Source organism: Mustela nivalis (genome assembly GCF_964662115.1).
Source record: "Mustela nivalis genome assembly, chromosome: 3".
NCBI lineage: Eukaryota > Metazoa > Chordata > Mammalia > Carnivora > Mustelidae > Mustela > Mustela nivalis.
Genome location: NC_139022.1, coordinates 32,971,574 through 32,997,183, shown reverse-complemented (window position 1 = coordinate 32,997,183; position 25,610 = coordinate 32,971,574). Strand labels below are relative to the sequence as shown.

The following is a 25,610-nucleotide window of genomic DNA, read 5'->3' as shown; positions in this document are numbered from 1 at the left end:
TGAGTATTGGTTTTGTATACAGCTTGCTGCCTAAAATCTCTTAGAATTTACAATAATGAATTTGTTTGTTGGATTTTTATTTAACACAGGAGGGGTACCTGGGTGGCAGTAGGTTAAGTGTCTGCCTTTGCCCCAGGGTCCTGGCTTAGAGAGGAGTCAACTTCTCTCTCTGCCCAGCCCCCCCCCCCCCATGTTCTCTTGCTCTCTCTCTCTCAAATAAATATAGAAAATCTACATTTTTATGTCAAATAAATAAAAAATATATAAATATATATACATATGGCATATGGATGACAATTTTACTTCTTTTTAAAAAATATATTTTCTATAATCACCATACTGAGTGGTCTATGATTTTTAGTCAAAGTACAGGAGTCAGCAAAACGACACAGTAAAAACTCCAAGCCCTGGGGCACCTGGGTGGCTCAGTGGGTTAAGCTTCTGCCTTCAGCTCAGGTCATGGTCTCAGGGTCCTGGAATCAAGCCCCACATCGGGCTCTCTGGTTGGCGGGGAGCCTGCTTCCCTCTCTCTCTACTTGTAATCTGTCAAATAAATAAATAAAATCTTAAAAAACCAAAAAACTCCAAGCTCTCAATCCTCTTTGGAAACATCAACAAAATAGACACCCCCCCCCCAAAAAAAACAACTAGCTTAGAAAAACTAGCTTAGAAAAGCTCCGGAAAACAATAAAAAGACCTACAGCAACCAAACACTTCAAGTAAAAACCACATTTGAAATTGTGGGAAGTTTTGTGGCATATGTAACTTGTGCTCGCCCCTTCCTTTCTGCCAGTGCATGTCTTGGTCTGGAGAGGAGGCAGTAGGGTTCCCGATTCCTTCTCCTCATCAGGAAGAGAACAGAGCAACCTTTATTTGTAAAGCTCTAGCGTGTTTGGGGGCTGCCAGAAGCACTGGGCTCTGTCTTGCCTTACTCAGATCTCAAGTAGGGAGAAGCAGCGAGCATTGCTCATGAAAATTTTAGGTAGACTTCGGTCCCACTGATACCTGAGGCAAGAAATAAAAGATACAGACAAGATAGATTGTCTATGGCCCCCAGGAGAGGTTTGGGGTGAGACTCTTGGAGAAATCCAGACATTTAAAAGCAGCTGAAAAAGCAACATGAGGCCCATCCAAGGTCTGCAGTTCAGAAAAGAACAAAGAGATCTTAAGTTTTTCCCTCTATCTGACCCCTAGGCTGAAAGCAAGCCAGCCAATTACTAAAGAACTGCTATAGCTCAGAACCAGTCTGCAAAGACTGGGAGAGGTGAACAGTTTGTTTTGTTTTAAAGAAAGATTATTTTTTTAAGAGCAATTTTAGGTCACAGCAACATTGGCAAAAGTACAGAATTGAGATTTCCTACATACTTGCTGCCCCAACATAGGCATAGCCTCCTCAATTATCAACATCACTCACCAGCTCCATACATTAGTTACAAAGAACGAACCGCATCGATGCATTGCAGTTACCCACATTCCATAGCTGACTTTGAGGGTTCACTCTTGGTGTTGTACACTCTATAGGTTTGGACAAATATATAATGAATAACATGTATTGGCCATTCTAGGATGGTTTCACTGTCCTACAATCCACCCCCCCCCCCACCCGTGCTCTGTCTGTTCCTTAGCCCTGACAACCACTGGTGTTTTTACTGCCTCAAGAGTTTGTCCTTTTTCAGAAGGTCATGTAGTTGAAATCATACACCATAGAACTTTTTCAAATTGGCTTCTTTCACTTTGTAATACACATTTAAGTTTCCTCCATGTCCTTGCATGCCTGGATAGCTCACTTCTTTTTAGTGCTGAATAATGTTCATTGTCTGGATGGACCACGGTTTATCCATTCAGTTACTGAAGGACATCTAGGTTCTTCCAAGTTTTGGCAATGAGGAATCAAGTTTCTGCAAACAGTCATGTGTGGGTTTTTGTATGGACATAAGTTATAAATTCTTTTGAGCGTGATTGCTGGAATGTGCAGTAAGGGGATGTTTACTTTCATCAGGAACTACCAAACTGTCTTCCAAAGTGGCTCTATCATTTTGCATTTCCCATCAACAATGAGTGAGTGTTTCTGTTGCTCCAAATCCTCATCAGCATTTGCTACTGTCAGCGTTCTGGATGTTGGACATTCTACTAGTCATGTAGAGGCATCTCATTGTTGTAATTTGTGTATTTTTTTGACAATATATAATGTGAAGGATCTTTGTATGTGCTTTTTTGCCCTCTGTAGATATTCCTGAGTGAGGTGTCTATTAAGGTCTTTGGCCCAATTTTTTTTTTTTAAGATTATTTATTTATTTATTTATTTGACAGAGAGAGAGATCACAAGTAGGCAGAGAGGCAGGCAGAGAGAGAGAGAGAGAGAGAGAGAGGAGGAAGCAGGCTCCCTGCTGAGCAGAGAGCCCGATGTGGGACTCGATCCCAGGACCCTGAGATCATGACCTGAGCCGAAGGCAGCAGCTTAACCCACTGAGCCACCCAGGCGCCCTTTGGCCCAATTTTTAATCCAGTTCTTTGTTTTCTTACTATTGAGCTTTCAGAGTTCTTTGAATTTTTTGAATCTTTTATATTTTCAGATATATTCTTTTGCAAATTTTTGTTCCAGTCTGTGGCTTGTCTTCTCATTCTCTTGACAGTGTATGTCACAGAGCAGAAGTTTTAAGTTTTAATCAAATCCAGCTTATCAAATATTTCTTTTCTCCATCATGGTTTTGATATTGTATCTAAAAAGTCATCACCATGGGGCACCTGGGTAGTTTAGTCCATTAAGCATCTGCCTTCGGCTCAGGTCATGATCCCAGGGTCCTGAGATTGTTGTGCCTGAGTTTTCGCGTCCAAGAGACCACCAAGGAGCCAACACCAATGTAATCACACGAGGGTTTATTTGACAAGCTTAAGCTTGGGCCCAAGTATACCCGGCACAGCGGAGTAGGGACGTGGACCCCGAACCAGATTACAGTCAAGAGTTTTTAAAGGCAGAGTAGGGGTGGGCTCGGCGGTGGGTGAGGACAAAAGGGATATTCAGAAGGGCAATCAGGGTAAAAAAGACTGTCAGGATATTGGAGGCCTAGTTATTATCGAGCCAAGGCCATTTTTCCCTCAAATGAGGCACTAACATGAAGACAGATGGGAGTTTCCTGGTGGAATGTCACATTCCTCCTATCAAGCGTTCTTGTTAGTGAAATTTAGCACTGGGACATTTGTAAACCAAGGTTGACTCCTGTCTTGCAGGATTGTGATTTCTGCAAGTTAACTATTTGTTCACGAAGGGAGGGGAGCGGATGGAGAGGGGGTGCAAGGTGCCAGCTTTTGCTTTATCAAGATGGCTGTACTTATGTCAGGGCTAGACTTGAGGTGGGTACAGCCTTGTTTTTCTTGGCCTCCACAGAGATGAAGTCCTGCATTGAGCTCCCTGCCTTGAGGGGAGCCTGCTTCTCCCTCTGCTTCTGCTTCTCACTCTCTGTCTCTCATGAATAAATAAATAAATAAACAAACAAATTTTAAAAATCTTAAAAAAAATTTAATCAACGTACCCAAGGTCAGCAACTTTTCTCCTAAATTATCTTTCTATTTATTTATTTATTTAAAGATTTTATTTTTTTTAGTAATCTTTACCCCTAATGGAGGGCCTGAACTCACAACCTGGAGACCAAGAGTCACATGCTCTGTTGAATGAGCCAGCCAGGTGACCTTCTATGTTATCTTTTGAAGTTTTCTTGTTGTGTGTTTTACATTGAACTCTGTGAAACCCGTTGTGAGTTGATGTTTGTGAAGGGCGTAAGGTGTGCCCCTAGATTCATCATTTTGCATGTGGATGGCCAACTGTTGTAGCAGTCTTTGCTAAAGATGCTGTCTTTGCTCCATTGTCTTGCCTGGCTCTTTGTTAAAGATTGATTGGCTATATTTATGTGGGTCTGTATCTGGGATCTGTCTTCTGTTCCATTGATCTATTTTGTCTGTTCTTTTACCAACACCATATTAGTAAATCTTGAAATTAAGTAGCATTTATGCTCCAATTTGGTCCCTCTTTGTTATTTTGTTGGTTAATCTGGGTCTTTCACTTCTTCATATAAACTTTAGAATAAATTTGTCAATACCCACAAAATAATTTGATTGGGATTTTTTATTGAATCTATGGACTAATTTGAGAAGAGCTGACATTTTGACAATATTGAGTCTCCCTCCCCATGAACATGGAATATTTCTCCATTTATTTAGTTCTCCATTGATTTTGTTCATTTTGTTCAGCTTTATAGTTTTCTTCATATAGATCTTGTACATATTTTATTAGATTTATAGCTAAATATTTCATTTTAGGGGGTGTTAAGGTAAATGATATTGTGTTATTTTATTTTTTTCTTATTTTTAAAATTAACATATAATGTATTATTTGCCCCAGGGGTACAGGTCTGTGATCCATCAGGCTTACAATTTTCACAATACTCACCATAGCACATACCCTCTCCAATCTCAAATGACCCTTGTTGACTGCTGCTATAGAGGAAGTTGACTGAGTTTTGTGTATTAGTCATGTAGCCTTCAACCTTGCTGTAATTGCTTAGTAGTTCTAGGAATTTCTTGGTCAGTTCTTTTGGGTTTTCTGTATAGATTATCATGTCATTGCTGGAGGAGGTCATGGAGAGGACATAGCCACTGGTTGACTCATGAGCTGGACCAAGGCAACAAGAGGTGCCTTACCCCTTTCTTCCCTTTAAATATATGTTCTGCCTGCTATTTCCATCCTTAGCCATTTCCAGTACCTACACTTGAGAGGGCAATATGTTGTTGAGACCCTCTGGACTTGGTACGTGACTAAACCCTGTTAAGACCTGTATGTAAACTTTTTAAGTTTCTGGCTGATAGATACAGAAATCTGCTAGTCTTATGGCTGCCCAAGACATGCCTAGTATGTAAGTTACCTTGCTTCTTCAAACTGCCACCAACCAGTCTGGAGTTGTCTGTTCTCTTCTGTCTGTCCTTGCCCTTCCTGTAAGGAGTTTCATACTTCATGTGGGGAACTCCTGAAGCTGTAAATCAATACTCATCTGTGAACAAGAAAGTTTTACTCCTTTCAAATCTGTATGCCTTTTATCTTTTTTTCTTGTCTTTGGTATTAACTACCACTTCCCATACAATGTTGAAAAACAGTAGTGTGGAAGAGACATCTTGGTCTTGATCTGGGAAAGCTTTGAGTTTCTTACCATTAAGTGAATTATAGGGAATTTATAGATACTCTTTTTTTTAAAGATTTTATTTATTTATTTGACAGAGAGAGATCACAAGTAGGCAGAGAGGCAGGCAGAGAGAGGGGAGGAAGCAGGCTCCCTGCTGAGCAGAGAGCCCAATGCGGGACTCGATCCCAGAACCCTGAGATCATGACCTGAGCTGAAAGCAGAGGCTTAACCCACTGAGCCACCCGGGCATCCCTAGATACTCTTTATCAAAATGAGGGAGTCTTCTCCTATTACTAGTTTGATGATAGTTTTTATCATGAATTAGTATTGGCCTTTGTCAAAAGCATTTTCTGCTTCTATTGATATGCTCATGTGATTTTTCTTTAGACTATTGATACGATGAATTACGTTAATTGATTTTCAGCTGTTGAACTGGCCTTGCATATCTGGGATAAATCCTACTTGGTCGTGGTGTGTAACTGTTTTCATACATGTTAGATTAGATTTCCTGTATTTTGTTGAGGATTTTACATTTATCGTCATGAGAAATATTGGTCTGTAGTTTGTTTTCTTATATTTTCTTTGTGGGTTTCTTTTTGGGTATCGTGATAATGGTGTCTTCATAAAATGAATTCCAAAGTATATTCTCTGCTTCTATATTCTGATAGAGATTGTAGAGAATTGGTATATTTCTTCCTTCACTGTGTGGTACAACCCATCCAGGCCTGATGCTTTCCATTCTAGAAGCTTCTTAATTATTGATCAGTTTCTTTAATAAATGCAGACCTATTCAGATTGTTTCTTCTTGCATGAGTTTTAGTCGATTGTTACTTTCAAGAAATTGGTTGATTTCATCTAGGTTATCGATCTAGTTTGTATAGAGTTATTTCAAATTTAAAATTTCCATTTTTATTATACCTTTATTGTATAAATAAAAGTTTTATAGTGATGTCCCTCTTCTGTATCCCATGTGAGAAATCCATGTTCTATCCTTTTTTCTTAATTAGCCTGTCTGGAGACTTTGTGATATTATTGATCTTTTCAAAGAACCAGGTACTGGTTTTGTCGATTTTTGCTATTGATTTCCTGTTTTCAACTTCATTCTACTCTACTTTTTATTTTTTTCTTCTGTTTGCTTTGGACTTAACTTGCTTTGTTTCCTAGTTTCCTAAGCTTGGATTAGTAATTTAGATCTTTCTTCTCTCTCTCTCTCTTTTTAAGATTTTATTTATTTATTTTGCAAAGAGAGAGAGATCACAAGTAGGCAGAGAGGCAGGCGGTGGGTGAGGGGTAGGAAGCAGGCTCCCCACCGAGCAGAGAGCCCGATTGTGGGGCTCCATACGGGGCTTGATCCCAGGACCCTGAGACTACGACCTGAGCCGAAGGCCGAGGCCTAACCCACTGAGCCACCCAGGTGCCCCTTTCTTCTCTTCTTATGTATGTATTCAATGCTATAAATTTCCTTTAAAGTACCGGTTTCACTACACTCAACAAATTTTGATAAGTTGTGTTTTCATTTTCATTTAGTTCAAAATACTTAAAATTTTATGTTGAGATTTCTTTGACCTGTGTGATATTTAGAAGTTTATTGTTTAATCTCTAAGAATTTTGGGATTTTCTTGCTATCTTTCTGTCACTGATTTACAGTTTAATTTCATTGTGAGTCTTGGAAGAGAAACTCTTGTTCGACTGGTATTATTTTAAATTTGTTAGGACATGTTTTATGGCCCAGAATGTAGTCTATCTTGTTTTTCTTAAGACTTTATTTATTTGACAGAGAGAGAGAGAGATCACAAATAGGCAGAGCAGTGGGCAGAGAGAGTAGGAAGCAGGATCTCCGCTGAGCAGAGAGCCCAATGCGGGGCTTGATCCCAGGACCCTGAGATCATGATCTGAGCTAAAGGCAGAGGCTTAACCCACTGAGCCACCCAGGTGCCCCCAGAATGTGGTATATCTTGATAAATATTCCATACGGGCTTGAGAAGAATATGTATTTGTTGTTGGATGAAGTAGTCTATAGATGTCCATTATATCTTCTTGACTGATGGTGTTATTGAGTTCAATTACATCCTTACTGGCTTTTTGTCTGTTGGATCTATCAGTTCCTGATAGAGGGGTGTTGAAGTTTCCAGGTATAATAGTTGATTCTTCTGTTTCTCCTTACAGTTCTGTTGATTTTTGCCTTATGCAATTTGATGATCATTTTTAGACATGTACTCACTTAAGATTGTTGTCTTCCTGGAGAATTGACCTCTTTATCATTATATAATTTGCTTCTTTATCCCTGATGATTTTATTTGCTTTAATCACTTGTTCTTTCTGAAATTAATAGAGTTATCCCAACTTTCTTTGGTTTTTGGTAGCATAGTCTATTTTCTTCATTTATTTTTTTTTCTGTGTGTGTCTTTATATTTAAAATGGATATCTTGGGGCGCCTGGGTGGCTCAGTGGGTTAAGCCGCTGCCTTCGACTTGGGTCATGATCTCGGGGTCCTGGGATCGAGTCCCGCATCGGGCTCTCTGCTCAGCAGGGAGCCTGCATCCTCCTCTCTCTCTCTCTGCCTACTTGTGATCTCTCTCTGTCAAATAAATAAATAAAATCTTTTAAAAAAAAAGGATATCTTGTAGACAATGTATGGTTGAATATTTTTTGATCCATCTGATAGTCTTTAAATTGGTGCATTTAAACTATTGATATTCAAAGTGATTATTGATATAGTTGAATTAATATTACCATGTTTGTTACTGTTTTCTATTTCTTGTCCTTGTTCTTTGTTCCTATATTTGTTTTCCATTCTCTTTTCGCCTTTGAGCTTTTAATTGAGCATTTCAGGGGCACCTGTGTGTCTCAGTCATTAAGCATCTGCCTTCTGCTCAGGTCAGGATCTTAGGGTCCTGGGATTAAGATTTTATTTATTTATTTATTCGCTTCAGGCTTGTTGCTCAGCAGGAAGCCTGATTCTCCCTCTTCCTCTCTCCTGGTTATGTTCCCTCTCGATGTGTCTCTCTCTGTCAAATAAATAAATAAATAAAAATCTTTAATAATTGAGCATTTCATATGATTCCTTTTAGCACATACACTTCTTTTTGTTACTTTCTTTAGTGGTTGCCCTTGAGTTTGCAATACATTACAACTAATGTAAGTCCACTTTCAAGTAACACTATACCATTTCATGGGTTTTGTGAGTACCTTATAATAGCAAAATAATCCTAATCCTGCCCTCTTGTGCCATATCATTGCTGTTTTTCATTTCACTTTTACATAAGCATAGATATATGTATATATATACATATGTGTATATATTTATATGTAAATATTTATGAGGTGTGTGTAAGCGTATATAATCAAATATGTTGTTTTGTTTCTGTTATTTTGAACAAACTGTTACCCCTTAGGTCACTAAATTTAAGAGAAATAGGGGCACCTGGGTGGCTCAGTGGGTGAAAGCCTCTGCCTTTGGCTCAGGTTATGATCTCAGGGTCCTGGGATTGAGCCCCACATTGGGTTCTCTGATCAGCAGGGAGCCTGCTTCCTCCTCTCTCTCTCTGCCTGCCTCTCTGCTTACTTGTGATCTCTCTCTGTCAAATAAATAAATAAAATCTTTAAAAAAATTTAAGAGAGATAAAAATTTTAACTTTACTTACTCTTTTGATGCTTTCCCTTTCTTTGTGAAGATCTGAGTTTCTGACATATTATTATTTTCCTTCTCCCTAAAGAATTTCTTTTTTTTTTTTTTAAGATTTTATTTATTTATTTGACAGACAGAGATCACAAGCAGACGGAGAGGCAGGCAGAGAGAGAGGAAAGCAGGCTCCCTGCTGAGCAGAAAGCCCCACGCGGGCCTCGATCCCAGGACCCTGAGATCATGACCTGAGCCGAAGGCAGCGGCCCAACCCACTGAGCCACCCAGGCGCCCAAGAATTTCTTTTAACCTTTCTTGCAAGGCAGGTATACTAGCAACAAATTCCCTTAATTGTTGTTTGTCTGATGAAACCTTTATTTCTCCTTACTTTTCAAGGATAATTTTGCAGGGTACAGAATTATAGGTTGGTGGTGTTTTCCCCCCAACACACTAAATATTTCACTCCACTCCCTTCTTGCTTGCATGGTTTCTGAAGAGATGTTGGATGTATGGTGGCCTTATAAATGGTGGGTGTTGTAGTGGCCTTCTTATCTTTGTTCCTCTATAGGTAAGTATTTTTCTGTCTGGCTTCTTCTTCTTCTTCTTTTTTTTTTTTTGTTTTAAGACTTTATTTATTTATTTGACACAGAGACACAGTGAGAGAGGGAACACAAGCAAGTGGAGTGGGAGAGGGAGAAGCAGGCATCCTGCTCAGCAGGGAGTCTGATTTGGGGCTTGATCCCAGGACCCTGGGATCATGACTTGAGCTGAAAGCAGATGCATAACCAACTGAGCCACCGAGGCACCGCTCCCTCTGGCTTCTTTTAGAATATTTTTTTAGCTTTGATTTTCTATAATTTAAAAATGATATGCCTAGGTGTAGTGTTTTAGTATTTTTAGAATTCATCCTGTTTGGTCATCTCTGAACTTCTGGGATCTGTGATTTGGTGTCTGACATTAATTTGGGAAGATGCTCAGTTATTACTCTTTCAAATCTCCTGTTCATTTATTCCCCTTCTGGTATTCCCATTACCTGCATATTATACCTTATGTAGTTGTCCAACAGTCCCTGGATATTGTAATTTCTTTGTTTTCCAGTTTTGGAGGTTTCTATTGAGATAGCCTCAAATTCAGAGTGTCTCTTTTCTCAGCCATGTTCAGTCTACTAGTAAGTCCATCAAAAACACTCTTTGTATCTGTTACAGTGTTTTTGATCCTAGAATTTTTTTTTGTTCTTTTTTGGATTTTTGTCTCTCTCCTTACATTGTCAAAACGTTCTTTTGTACTGTTTGCTTTACCCATTCGCACCCTTAGGGTATTGATCATGGTTGTTTTAAATTCCTTGCCTTAAAATTGCAACTTCTCTGCCATGTCTGGGTCTGATGCTTTCTCTGTCTCTTCAACTTGTGTTTTCTGACTTTTGGCGTGCATTGTATTTTTTTCTTGGTAGATGGAGATGATGCTGGGCAAAAGGAATTGCTGTAAATGGGCCTTTAGTAATGTGGTGGTAAAGTGTGAGTAGCAGGAAATTTTTCGATAGTTCTATGATGTGTGTCGGTCTTTTAGTAAGCTTCTGCCTCCTGACTGAACTTGATTTGTGTTTTAAAATCTCTTTTTTTTTTCTAATTTTGTCAGTGGGTTGGGTGGCGAGGATATGCTAGAGTTGGTATTTCTTCTCCCATGTGGAAGGGTAGGGCTGAGTTGGGTTGGCTATTTCCCTTCCGCCAGAACAGTTAGGCTTTGATAATACTCCAGCAGAATAGGTTCTGGTTAACTAGTTTCTTCTGAGAGCAAGTCTTGTTAAGAACAGAATGCTATTTTATATTTCATGATGGTTCCTTTTCCTCTCTCCTTCCTAGAAACATGAGGAAATTTTCTTCCAGTGTTTATGTAGGAAACCTCATTGAGCTCCTGAAAATAAATCTAACAAAATTTTGGTAACCCTCTTGTGATGAGGTCCCCTGGAGTTTTGTTTTTGTTTTTTAATATTTTATTTATTTATTTTGACAGACAGAGATTACAGGTAGGCAGAGAGGCAGGCAGAGAGAGATTGAGAGGGGAAGCAGACTCCCACTGAGCAGAGAGCCTGATGCAGGGCTCGATCACAAGACCCTGAGATCATGACCTGAGCCGAAGGCAGAGGCTTAACCCACTGAGCCACCCAGGAGCCCCTCCCCTGGAGTTTTTAACTCTTAGAGTTGTTCACACCTTCAGTAATTGCCAATTACTGTTGTGTTTTCCTATCCAGCACTTGTTCCTATATCAGTTTCAGCTGGCAAGTCTCTGCTCCAATAAGTTATTTTCTGTAATCCCCCATTGGTCTCTCCAGTCTTGGGGGGTAATGGTTTGCCTTGTATTTCCACCTGTCTTGCAGATCCTAGAAGAATTGTTGATTTTTCTGTCTGTTCAGCTTTTTACTTGTTGTTAAGATGGAATGTCAACTTCCAAGGTCTTTCATGTAGATCCAGAAACGATGTCCATGTGACTTTTTTCAAGAGCTCAATTTTCAATAGCAACAACAATGAAATCACAAGACATATAAAGAAATAAGAAAATATGGTCCATTCAAAGGAAGAAAATAAATTGGTAGTGTTATGGGACTGAAATGTGTCCCCTCTCCATTCATATGTGAATTCAGATCCCCAATATGATGGTGTTGGAGGTGGGGACTTTGGGCAATAATTAAGTTTAGATGAGGTCATGGGAGTTGGACTCCCATGATGGGACTGGTATCCTTACAAGAAGAGGAAGAGAGATCAGAGCTTTCTCTCCACCATGTGAAGACACAGCAAGAAGGTAGTATCTTCAAGCCACAGAGAGGGCCCTCACAAGTAACTGAATCTGCTGGAACATTGAACTTGGACTTGCCAACCTCCACAAACATTGAGAAATACATGCTTGTTGTTTAGGCAACCCAGTCTATAGAATTTTGGTGTTAAAAACTTGACCAGACTAAGGCTGCAGAAACTGTTCTTGGAGAAACACAGACATCAGACAGGTGAAAACTTTTTTTAAAGATTTTATTTATTTATTTGTCAAAGACAGAGGGAGAGAGAGCAAGTGAGCACAGGCAGACAGAGAGGCAGGCAAAGGCAGAGGGAGAAGCAGGCTCCCTGCCGAGCAAGGAGCCCCATGTGGGACTCAATCCCAGAACCCTGGGATCACGACCTGAGCCGAAGGCAGCTGCTTAACCAACTGAGCCACCCAGGCGTCCCAGGTGAAAACTTTTTTAAAAATTGTCTTAAATATGCTCAAAGAGCTAAAGGAAAATATGGACAAAGAACTAAAGGAAATAAGGAAAATGACCTAGGAAAAAATGATAATATTAACAAAAAGATAACAGTTATAAAAAGGAACCAAACAATTTCTGGAGCTTAAAAAGAAAGTAACTGAATTGAAAATGCTGTAGAGGGATTCAACCCCAGATTTCAGCAAGCAGAAGAAAGAATCGGCAAATGTGAAGATATAACATTTGAGATTACTAGCAAGTGGGTCAGCATATTCACTGTGGGAGTCTCAGAAGAAAAAGAGAGAAAGAGGCAGATTATTGGAAGAAATAGTGGCTGAAAACCCCCCAAATTTGGTTAACGACATGAATTTGCAAATTTATGGAACTCAGCAAACTCTATGTAGGGCAAACTCACAGAAAGCCAAGGATAGAGAACTTTGGAAAGCAGCAAGAAAGAAGGGATGATTCATCAAAACGAGATTTACGATAGGGTTATCAGCTAATTTCTCAGTAGAAATTTTGGAGTCCAGAAGGCAGGGATAAGATATTTAAAGTGCTGGAAGAAGAAACCTGTCAGATGAGATTTTTGTATGCTGCAAAACAGTCCTTCAAAAATGAGAGAGAGATGAAGACATTCCCAGATAAATAAAAGCTAAGGGAGTTTATTATCACAACATCTGCTCTACAAGAAATGCTGTGATAACAGGGAAATTAAAATTACATTAAAAAAAGAAGAAAAAGGGGCACCTGATTGGCTCAATCAGTTGTGTTCGACTCTTGATTTTGGCTTGAGTCATGATCTCAGAGTCACGAGATTGAACTCTGCATGGGGCTCTGTGCTAGGTGTGGAGTCTGCTTAAGATACTCTCTCTCCCCTCCCACTCCTCACTCTCAAGCTTGCTCTCTCTTAAAATAAAAAATAAAATAATTAAGAGAATTTAAAAAGAATTAAAAATGGAGTGCCTGGGTGGCTCAGTGAGTTAAAGCCTTTGCCTTTGGCTCAGGTCATGATCTTAGGGTCCTGGGATTGAGCCCCGCATCGGGCTTTCTGCTCAGCAGGGAGCCTGCTTCCTCCTCTCCTTCTGCCTGCCTCTCTACATACTTGTGATCTCTCTTTCTCTGTCAAATAAATAAATAAAATCTTTAAAAAATGGAAGAAAGATCTTAAAATAACAACTTTTTACTTTAAGGAAAGCAGAACAATTTAAACCCAGAATTAGCAGAAGAAAAGAAATAGAGAGGATGAGGTTGGACATAAATAGAGAGTAGAGAAACAGTAGAGAAAATCAATGTTCCCAAATTTGTTCTTTGAAAAGAGCAATACAACTGAATAATCTTTAGTTAGATTGACTATGAAAGAAAGAAGACTCAAATACTAAAATCAGAAATGAAAATGGGGGAAAAAGTAAAAAAAAAGAATGGGGATATTACTACTGATTTTACTAATAAGGATTATAATACAATACTGCAAACAATCGTTCACCAATAAACTGGATAACCTAATCAACAGTCTAATCCCTAGAAAGATAATGCCCACCAAAACTGAATAAGAAATCAATCTTAACAGACTTATAATAAGGAGATGAAATCAGTGACCAAAACTTCCTAACAAAGAAAAACCCTGGACCAAATGGCTTCACCAGTGAATATAACCAACTGTTTAAAAGAATTAACACACCAATCCTATCAAAGCCTTGTAAAAAATGAAAAGGATGGAGTACTTCCAACCTCATTTTATAAGGCTAGCACTACTGTGATAGAAAAATCAAAAACAATGTAAGAAAACTACAAACCAATATTCCTTATAAGAATAAATGCAAGACCTCAATAAATAATAGACCAACTTCAGTAGGATGTTGAAATGATTAGACACCATAGCCAAGCAGTATTAATTTCATATGAAAATCAGCCAGTATAATAAACCACATGATTATCACAGTTGATAAAGGAAATGCATTTGACAAAATTCAACACTCCTTCATGATAGGGGGAAAATAGTAAACAAAGTAGGAATAGAAGAAAATGTCATTAATGAAATCACATCAATGAAAAAAACACAAATAATATCGTGCTCAATGGTGAACAACCAAAAGCTTTTCTCCTATGATTAGAAACAAGACAAAGATGCCCATTTTTAAAAAAGATTTAAAAAAAAATTTATTTGACAGAGATTATAAGTAGGCAGAGAGGCAGGCAGAGAGAGAGAGAGGAGAAAGTAGGCTCCCCACTGAGCTGAGACCCCGATGCGGGGATCAATCCCAGGACCCTGAGATCATGACCTGAGCTGAAAGCAGAGGCTTAACCCACTGAGCCACGCAGGTGCCCCAAAGATGCCCATTTTTGCCACTTTTATTCAATATAGTGCTAGGACTGGCAGTCCTAGCCAGAGCAATTAAACAAGAAAAAGAAATAAACAACATCCAAACTGGAAAGGAAGAAGTAAAATTTTCTTTGTTCACAGATGAGGCAATCTTCTATATAGAAGGCCCTGAGGATTCCACCGAAACTATTAAAAATTCAGCAGTGTTGCAGGATTGAAAGTCAGCATGTAAAGATCATCTGAGTTTCTATTTACTAACAACGAACAATCCAAAAACAAAATTAAAAACTCAACTTACAGTATCATTGAAAAAATAAAGTACTTAGAAACAAACTTATCCAGGAAGGTGGAAGATTTGTACATGGAAAAATATAAAACATTGGTGAAGGTAATTAGATATAAATATATGTAAGGCATCTTGTGTGTGGACAGAAGACTTAATAGAGTTAGGATATAAGTACTACCCAAAGGGATCTACAGATTCAGTGCAATTTAATCAACATCCAGGGGATGCTTTTTTTTTTCTTCCCAAAATAGAAGAGTACATCCTAAAATTCATATCAAGGGATATCAAATAGCCAAAATGTCTTAAAAAATTGGCAGGCTCATACTTCCTGATTTAAAAACTTACTGCAAGGTACAGTAATCAAACAGTGTTTTAGTGGCATAAAGACAGTGGCATTGTACAATGGAATAGAGTCCAGACATAAACCCTCAAGATCAATGGAGAAAGGACAATATTTTCATCAGAGGGGGCTGAGACACTAGATATCTACATGCAAAAGAATGAGATGGGACCCTTAACTCACACCATATATAAAAGTTAACTCAAAATGGACCAAAGAGGGGCGCCTGGGTGGCTCAGTGGGTTAAAGCCTCTGCCTTCGGCTCAGGTCATGATCCTAGGGTCCTGGGATCGAGCCCCACATCGGGCTCTCTGCTCAGCAGGGAGCCCTGCTTCCTCCTCTCTCTCTGCCTGCCTCTCTGCCTACTTGTGATCTCTGCCTGTCAAATAAATAAATAAAATCTTTAAAAAAAATGGACCAAAGACCTAAATATAAGACCTTAAATTATAAAGCTATTAGAGTAAAATATAGAGGAAAAGCTTTACAACATTGGATTTGGCAGTGATTTCATGGATATGACACCAAAGCCCGGGTAGTGAAGGGAAAAAAATAAATTGGACTTTTTCAAAATTAAACTTTTGTGCTTTCAAGGATACTGTTGAGAGAACAAAAAAGCAATCCCCAGAGTGGGAGAAAATATTTAAAATGACATATTGGATAAGGGATTGATATTCAGAATATATAGAAACTCTACAACCCAACAACAACAAACACACATTCCCACTTCAGAAATTGCAGAGGACTTGAGTATACATTTCTCCAGAGAAGGTGTACACATGGCTGATGAGCACATAAAAAGATGATCAACATCACCAGTCATTAGGGAAATTTGAGTCAAAACTACAGTGAGATGAGTGAGCACCAGGTTTTGTACAAGTGATGACACCAAATTCTACTCCAGAAAGAAAAAAATTATCTGATTCTTTTTGTAGTCACCCCTTAGTCATCAATGCTTTCTATCTTGTTGAAAAAAAAAAAAAGAAAAAAGAAAAGAAAAAAAATTCATTGTTGAGAACTTTTGGCGACAAATACAATTCTCAGAGAAGGAAAAAAAAAAAAACAACCCTGCAGTTTCAGTGTCCAGCACAATGCCTGGCACATAGTCAGTGGTCAGTTAACATTTGTTGAATGAATATTGAATATATACATCAATTAATTTGGCATCGGCTTTAGCTTGATGCCAAGCCAGTTTCTAGGGATTATTGTTACTGCTTCAGTTTGCCTTAAGGATGACCTTAAAAGGACTGCCTCCTTTTGTGGTCTGAACTTGGTCAGATATTGTAAGCTGTATTCATCACTTAATCTTAAAAGGAAAAATATATGAAATTCTCTTGGGGAAACACAAACAAAACTCCAAAAAACAAAAACACCAAGAAACCCCAAATGACGGTGAAATACTGCTGCAACCAGAGGGCAAGAGCACCTGGCTCTGGGGGTCCCAAACACCAGGTTTGGCCACTGGCCACTGACAAAATCCAATGGCAGAGAGACAAGTATTAGCCAGTACAGAGAGATATTGGAGGCTGTGTGCACTGCTGGTGGGAATGTAAAATGGTGCAGCCACTGTGCCAAAGTTTGGGAGATTCCTCAAAAAATGAAGCAGAATTATCAAATAGTCCAGCAATTTCACTTCTTGGGATGTACACCTAAGAACTGAAAGTAAGGGCTGGAAAAGATACCAGAGTTCATAGCAGCATTATTCAAAATAGCCAAAAGGTGGAGGCAATTCAGACATCCAAAGAGATGAATGTGGGAAACATATGCAATGGGAAATGATTGTGCCTTGAAAAGAATGGAATTTTGAGACATGCCATAATGTGGATGAACCTGACAATGTCATGCTCTGTCAAATAAGCTGGACACAAAAGGGCAAATATTGTATCATTCCCCTTATATGAGGTTCCTAGGATAATCAAACATTTAGAGACAAAGTAGAATTGTGATTACTAAGGGTTGAGTTAAGGGGACAATGGAAGTATTCTTTTTAGAGCCTTAAAAAACATGCATTTGTTTTAAAGAGAGAGAGAATGTGGGGAGGAGCAGAGGGAGAGGGACAAGCAGACTTGGGGCTCCATCTTACAACCCTGAGATCATGACCTGAGCTGAAATCAAGAGTCCAACACTCAATTGACTGAGCCCCACCCCAGGTGCCCTAATATTATTCTTTAAAGGGCACAGAGTTTAAGCTTATAATATTTTATAAACATTTCATTTTTAAATGTTTATGTCATTAGATCAATTCCTTTCTTTCATGCTTTCAGATTTGGTGACATGCTTAAAATGGCCTTCCCCAAAGATCTGCACTTCTGTTGTGTTCTAGGACTTCTTTGGTTTTATTTCTTACTCTTCCGTATTTAGCACATCCAGAATAATGTTATAAGATAAAAAATAAACACTTTTTACTAAACGTTAGATAGCCAATTTGATAAGAATATTTATTAAATAATCTCTTCTTCATTCTGCTAATTATATTTGTCATCTTTGTAATACAGTAAGTGATGTGGGAAACAAAGGCAGAAGAGAAATTATTAACTTTCCTTATTACCTACAGCCCACTGACAAGTCCCTGAAATAGGCAGAGTGACATTCCTCTAGGGACACAATGTCCTCGATGCTGACAACTTGATAAGGGCAAAAGGCAATCTTAGCCCAACCCCCAGGACCCTGTGAGTCTACTTTAAAATATAAAAATTTCTTTAGAAATTTCCTTTCATCTCTAAACCCCCAAGGTACGTGTTGACAAAACCCTCAAAGCATATGGCCAACTGATAGACATCTGAAGGGTCTTACGACTAAGGTTTTACTAGATGGTAATGAATGGCCTTTTTCCAGTAACACCTAGCCCACTGAAGTCCTGGAAACCTTGCTTCCAAAATTCTTTGGAGACTCAAGCTATTCCTAACTCTCTCCCAACTTGAAAGTATATGATGGACCTCTCCTCTTGACCCTAGTACAGCTCTCTCTGCCCACAGGTCCTGATTCTGTGCTTTAATAAAACCACCTTTTCCCAACAAAGATGTCTCAGGAATTCTTTCTTGGCCTTTGGCTTTGGATCCTAACATCTTTCCTACATCAGTAAATTTTCATATTCTGGCCTTCTTTACAGATGATTCTGTGTGATAGGCATGCACCGCCTGTAAGTGGAGAGCTAGGGACTACAGCCTCTCTCTGGGATGTCCTTGAAGGACAGTGGTGTGAGGAGATCTTTCCAATAAGTGGAACTTTTATACTCGTCATGAGTATTTCCTTCTTATTTTGTGACGAATAGGTTTGTATATATACACGCACGTATATTAAGGAAATATCTGTGTTCTTTTCATTTCCTTATTATCTTATCATGTAACATAAGACATACGGACTTTGTGTATTTATTAATTTTACATCATGGTATTTAAGCTGTGGGATATCAAGAGAAAACACCTTTGGAGTTTACCTCATTTTCTGGGGAAGGGATTAGCATGTTTTGCCTTGTAAGCGGGATAGTTATATCACCTACGGATGTCACTGTTAAGCAAAAAGGAAGGGGATTTAAAAGTGTGGAAGAGGGATGCCTGGGTGGCTCAGTTGGTTAAGCAGCTGCCTTCGGCTCAGGTCATGATCCCAGCGTCCTGGGATCGAGTCCCACATTGGGCTCCTTGCTCCGCAGGGAGCCTGCTTCTCCCTCTGACTCTGCCTTCCACTCTGTCTGCCTATGCTCGCTCTCGCTCGCTCTCTCTCTGACAAATAAATAAATAAAATCTTTAAAAAAAAAATAAAAGTGTGGAAGACTCTTGGCCCATCCATCTTGAAACGAATGAGAAAGCCTGTTTGGGTGAGAACACTATGTGTGGCCAAGTTTTGATAAGGAGATTGGTATGGAACAGCCCTTTGAACAGAGGCCAAGAGTGGAAGATGACCATGTTTTCTTGTTACTGTTGCTGTGTTCTGTCACTTTTATTTATGTGCGTGCGTGTGTGTGTGTGTGTGTGTAGGTGTAATAACCTTCCCTCATGTAACTTGCTCATGTTCTTTCTTGTCATTCATCCTTTCACTTCTGTGGTAGGCTTTTATTCTATTAATTTTTCTGTAAAGAAGTCTCATGCAGTCAGGTCCCGCAATAATTTGTATATTCTAGGCCTTGGCCTTTTATTTTATTTATTTATTTTAAAAATATTTTATTTATTTTTCTGACACAGAGAGAGAGAGATCACAAGTAGGCAGAACAGCAGGTAAAAGGAAGGGGAGAGAAGCAGGCTGTCCACTGAACAGTAGCCCAGTGCAGGGCTTGATCCCAGGACCCTAGGGTCATGAACTGAGCTGAAGGCAGATGCTTAACTGACTGGGCCACCCAGGCGCCCCTAGGCCTTGTTCTTTTAGAACCTATCTGTTGTGGGGGTACCTGGGGTAAGTGGTGGACTCTTCACTTGATCTTAGCCAAAAGGCCAAGAAGCGATAAGCCGTGAACTCTTAATTTCAGCTCAGGTCATGATCTCTGGGTCCCCTAATCCAGCAGTGTAGGGTTCCCCCCTAAACTTGGAGTCCAATTGCCCCTCTCCCTCACCCTGCTTACACACTCTCTCTCCCTCGCTATGTCTCTCTCTCTCTCTCAAGTAAATAAAATCTTAAAAAAAAAACCCCTATCTGTTGCTACTGTATTCTAAATCTGTCTTATTTATTTAAAATATTTTGTGCTCACACACATATATCAATATAATATTGTGCAAAGTTTGAACAATATGAATTTTCTCCTGTAATTTTAAAAAATAAAACTGCTGGTTAGTTTCCCAGCAAAAATGGGTTTAACAGAGAATTGCAATCTGGGATAAGCAAGCTATAGCAAAACCATCGGCAAGTCTGGAGAACAAAGGAAAGGAAGGAAGTCCTATATAGAATATGGGGAGTTGGGGGCCTCTTGTAAACACAAAGTTCATTGGGTTAAACTGGGAGTTGGAAGCATGGTGGCTTCTCATTGGCTGAGCTGTGACAGCCTCTCATTGGCTGGGCTGTTGCTGGGGCTGGAGGAAAATCTTTGTTCCTCCAGTGGGCAGTAAAGTAGTAGTTAAAGTTCTAGGGGCTGCAAGTGACCAGGAGTGTAGGGTATGAGAGCTCCCCCGTGCTGGTCTGCGGACTCCTTTTTTTTTCTTTTTTAAATAGGCTCTGTACCCAGTGTGAAGCGGAGCCTGGGGCTTGAACGCACAAAATTGAGATCAAGACCTGCGCTAAGATCAAAAGTCAGCGGCTTGACCGGCTGAGCCACCCAGACGCACCAACCCCCCACGACATTTTAAATGAGGTTTCCTTTTATAAATTTTTACACTTCCAATATTAATTTTCAACAATGCAAAAAACATTCAAGATGAAATATAAACCATCTTTTTGGGAAAAATTAAAGTCTCACAATAACTGAATGCCATGAACTCTCCTTTCAATTTCACTCATACTGCTGTGCATCACACAGAGGGACCTCTCTCTGATGTGTAGGAGAATTGAGGACCCTTCTGCTAATGTCATAGCCTCAGCAGTGTGGGAGCATATCAGGTGTTTCTCCTGACACACAGTCCCTGTCCAGAGGGGACCAATGTATAAAACAGGTTTATTTTCCTAAAATAACTGTGTGGCTTCATATCTATAAAATGTGGCAAAATAAGTCTTGAGTATTGTTGCACAACTACCTGCTGTCTGTCCGTTATTCCTCCCTTTTTCCTTTCTAAGAGAACCCAGCCTGCCTTGCAATTGAGGGGACAACTTTGAGAAATGAACAGAAGCAGATGTGTGGGGTTTCTGAGAAAGGCCTTGCAAGTGGCAAGTCTTTTGGCTATGCTGTCTTCTTCCTGCTTGCCTGGGATAGGAAGAGATGGATGGAGCCCCAGCAGTCATCTTAGAAGCATAGGGATGATAGCTCACAACCTAGAGATGGTAGAGGAGAGAGCTGGAAGGATTTGAGTTTCTCAGAGATAGAATGCATTGAAAAGTCCTCTAATTTCAGGCTTTTTTTCAGAAAATAATCTGTCAGTGTGTGGAAGTGGGTGTTGTTGAGCTGATGGCAGAACTGTGTTCCATTTCCTGATATCCTGGACCCCCTCCAGATAGCAGCCTGGTACTCACCGCCATTAAGAGGATTTGGAGCCCCTGCCAAAGAGTTTTCTTACAGCCTTCTTCATGTCCTGGTTCCTCAGGCTATAGATGAAGGGGTTTAGCATGGGGGTCACCACCGTGTACATGATGGTTGCTACTGTGTCCTGGGCTGAGAAGGAGTTGGGGGGTCGTACATATACCCCCAGGACAGTTCCATAGAACAAGGTGACCACGGACAGATGGGAGCTGCACGTGGAAAATGCCTTGCGCCTTCCTGGGGCAGAGGGGATGCGGAGAACGGCTGCAGCTATGCGGAGGTAGGAGACCACAATGAGCGCACAGGGGGCCACGAACAGGACTACGGCCCCCAGGAACACGTGCTCATTGACCCGTGTGTCGGAACAGGCAATCTTCATCAGCAGGTAGGCGTCGCAGTAAAAGTGGGTGATCTCCCGGGCGGAGGAGCAGAAGGTCAGTCTGTCCATGAGGAGTGTGTGGACCAGGGAGATGAGGCCCGAACACGTCCACGTGAGTGTGGCCAGTCCCCTACAGAGCTGGGGGGTGATGATGGTGTGGTACTGCAGGGGGTGGCAGATGGCCACATAACGGTCCAGTGCCATGGCTGCCAGCAGGAAGGTATCCAGGTTGGCAAAGGAGATGAGGAAGTACATCTGGGTCAGGCAGTGGGGGTAAGAGATAGTCCATGTTCCTGCCACGTGGCTGGCCAGCAGCTTGGGGATCAGGTTAGTGGTGAAGCAGATGTCAACAAAGGAGAGATTGGTGAGAAAGAAGTACATGGGGGTGTGCAGGCGGGGATCAGAGCCAATGACCAGGATGATGAGTGTGTTCCCAGCCACGGTGACCAGGTACATACATAGGAAGAGCCAGAAGAGGGCTTGACGCTGCTCTGGGTCCCTGGTGATGCCAAGCAGGAGGAACTCGGTGACTCCTGTCCCGTTTTCCTTCCCTCTGGACATCCCACTGTGGCTTGGGGAGGTGACAGGCTGCACACACAAGGGAGAGGACAAAATCCCAGCAGAACCTGGTCTTGCTCTAGAAAGAAATGAGATCAGAGGTCATTTGTGATCAGATTCATGACCAAAGGTTTTTTTTTTTTTTCTTAAAGATTTTATTTATTTATTTGACAGAGAAAGAGAGAGAGAGAGAGATCACAAGTAGGTAGAGTGGCAGGCATGGGCAGAGAGCTGAGCAGAGAGCCCCATGCAGGGCTTGATCCCAGGACCCTGAGATTGTGACCAAGCTGAAGGCAGAGGCTTAACCCACTGAGCCCCCAGGCACCCCATGACCAGAGTTTTATACCTATGGTAACTGCTGCTTTTGATCAAGTACTTATTCCATGCAACTGTGCTAAGGAGTCTATGTGCACGATCTCTCTTAATTGCCACAAAATAGGTACTTTTAGGATTCCTGGTTTTTGGGTGAAATAGCTGAGATGGAGTAGTTTGCTCGACCGTATGGGTGGGAAGTGGCAAAGGAGACTGGGAACCCACAGTCTGAGCCCAGATCCTGTGCCTCACCCATCCTTCTACAGAGGACCCGCCTCGTTCCTCCAGTGCTGCATTCTGAGGGCAGTGTCCTGAATCTTCTAGCTCAATTCAGCCAGCATATCCTCTTTAGAAAGGACTTGGTACCTTAGTTCTTGCCTACTTATCTGACTGCATGTCCTGCCAGCCACCTGGGACTGTGTGCCTTACCTGCCTCAGAACAGGGCCTTTGCATGGGCTGTTCTTGGCTTCGTGTTCTCTCCACCTGGACCTTCATGTGGTGATTTGTCACCTTTGTATCTCTGTGGGAGGTTATGTCAACTGTGAACTAGTTTATGGTGGGTTTTCCCTATGAGACCATTCCCTCCTGAGAACAGGGTTTGTTGACGCTATTCTCTGTCGTGTGCCCAGTGCCTGGAACAATCCGCAGCACCTGGTCAGTCCTCAACAGAGCTGTCAAAGGGAAGAATGAACTTTTACAAATGTACTGCATACCAAAATTGACCCATAGAAAACATGTGGACAACACACTGAATGAGAAATGTTCTGTTGTGATTAATGAATGCATTTAGCAAAAAAAGTTTTGGCTTATAGCATAAATTCCAGGTGTTTGTTTGTTTCTTCCTTTTTGAAGATTTTATTTATTGATTTAAGAGAGAGAGAGAGAGAGAGAGAGAGAGTGAGCGTTCATGCAGAGGAGAAGCAGACTCCGGTTGAGTAGGGAGCCTAACATAGGGCTCAAAGCCAGGATCCTGGAATCATGACCTGAGCTGCAGGCAGACGCTTAACTGACTCAGCCCCCCCCCCCCAGGTACCCCTGCAGGTGTTTCTAAGAACAGAGTGAAAGGCAGGCAGGCTTGAGCCTGGCTCTGTGTCAATAGGAATTTCCTTGAGTATATGAATGAGGAGTAATTATGTATCCAGTCCATGTGATCCAGGACCTGTGACCACTGTAGACCAGAGGAGGAAACCAGACATTGCCTGCAGGTGTATTTATTTGGTTTAAACCCTTAATGATCTACAGGATATTTCCTATTTGCTGACATTTTAAAAATCAAGGATCATGGGGTGCCTGACCTGGGTGGCTCACTCGGTTAAGCTCCGGTCATGATCCCGTTGTCTTGGCATTGAGCCCCGCATTGGGCTCCCTGCTCAGCGGGAAGTCTGCTTCTTTCTCTCTCCCTCACTCTCTCTCCCTCTGTCTCTCAAATAAATACATAAATAAATCTTTTAAAAAATCAAGGACTTCCTATAAAATCTGTATTTTGCCTCTTCTTGGAAAATCAGCTGACCTGGAGACGTTGGACTCTCATTCTTGGCCAGCAGCAATCAGCTGGGGAAGGTGAACAGCTAATACTTGCCAAGTGCTCCTTGTGCTTAGTGCTATACACAGATGCCTCTGGTATTCCTCAAAGCCCTCCTCTGCAGTCATTTTCTAAATGTCCCTGTTCCACATGAGGCAGGGGATGCACAGCAGAATTAAGTGATGCTCCCAGAGCCACAGAGCCAGTGGCATTCCTCTCCAGGATGTCCTGTGTTAGCTGATTTTCATCACCGTGGTTGTCTCCTGTTCCTGCCCCTGGAATCACTCTGGGCAAGTCTACGCACTTTCCATGTGCCGTCCTCTCTCATATCTTCTAAAAGCTATAATTTCTCAAGATTGCCTTATCCCCAGGAAGTCTAAATTATGAAGGATTTTTTGAAAGCTAAGATGAAGAATTTGCACAAAGTTTAGCTGCTTATGGGGATCTGATTTTAGGTGCAGAGTTGTTCATGTCCGCCAAATATTTTTTAAAAGATTTTATTTATCTGCTATCTGAGAGAGAGAGGGAACACAAGAGGAGAGAGGTCAGCAGGAGAAGGAGACCCATCAAGCAGGGAGCCCGATGGGGGACTCCAGAATCATGACCTGAGTCGAAGGCAGTCGCCTGGTGTGTTGGGAGAATACTAGGAACCATAAGACAATAAAGACATCCTCCTCGATATTTTCTTTCTTTCTTTTTTTTTTTTTTAAAGATTTTATTTATTTGACAGAGAGAGAGATATCAAAAGTACGCAGAGAGGCAGGCAGAGAGAGAGAGAGAGAGGAGGAAGCAGGCTCTCTGAGGAGCAGAGACCCCGATGCGGGGCTCGATGCCAGGACCCTGGGATCATGACCTGAGCCGAAGGCAGAGGCTTTAACCCACTGAGCCACCCAGGCGCCCTCTCCTCAATATTTTCTTTAAAATTCCACATTGCCTAGTGTTTGGCTCAGGAGCCTTAAATGGAAACATCAAAAAATCCATTCTGTTTGTGTAGGACTTTGCACCATGCAGGCCCATGTCCCATTCTCTAGAATTCTCTGCTGCTCACTGGGCAAGATGGGTGACACTGATGATCTGGCTCACCTTTTGTCTTGAAGTGGATTTGACTGCTTGTTTTCCTTTTCCCTCTCTGAACAATGCAGATGGCCTGGGAGGACGAGAGAGAGGGTGACTGAAAGTGCCTGGCACAGTCCTTCCATGTTACGTGGAAGTCTGTGGGCAGCAGTTCCCCATTGCTGTTATATCCTTTCCTCAGAACCTTATTAGATGTCATGCAGAATGCTGACAGAGGGACACCCAGAGGCCAGACACTCCCCTCCCTTAGAGGAGCTGTTATATGAAAGGTCATGTAACACCACATGTGAATCTGATAACCTCACATTGAAGGTGTCTGTGTCTGAGCTTCTCCTCTGTTCCAGCTTCCCTGGGTCCCACCTGGCTGCCTGTGCTGATCTCAGTTCCTTCCCTAGATTGCAGTCTGGCCTTCACTTCTCTCCTCCGGGACTGGCGGCAGATTCCGTGACTGCCCCACCTGGAACAGGATCAAGGGAAACAGGGCTGTGGCAGGTGGAAGGGACTGCTGCAGCCTCCCACCTACAGGAGAAACTGGCCAGGAGCACCTCTGGAAGTGAGAGTGCTCCCACTACATGCTCTCCCTCAGTGGGGGGCACCTGCTCCTTCCCAGAATAGCTTGCTTCTCTTTGAATCCTTTGGTTAAAAATTTCTATAGATTAGGAATTTAGGGTGACCCCAAGGTCTTATCTGTGGGACTGTGGAGTG

At 41.2% G+C, this 25,610-nt stretch overlaps 1 protein-coding gene across 1 annotated transcript; it reads right to left on the bottom strand.

The window, feature by feature from the left end:
* Nucleotides 1–21,057: 21,057 nt before the first annotated feature.
* LOC309861102 (olfactory receptor 1f45-like) lies at nt 21,058–21,999 on the bottom strand (the record flags this gene model as incomplete). The annotated part of the gene is made up of 1 exon (XM_082723674.1): nt 21,058–21,999. The coding sequence occupies one exon, from the start codon at nt 21,997–21,999 to the stop codon at nt 21,058–21,060; it is 942 nt and encodes a 313-aa protein (XP_082579800.1).
* Between the last annotated feature and the right edge of the window lie 3,611 nt (nt 22,000–25,610).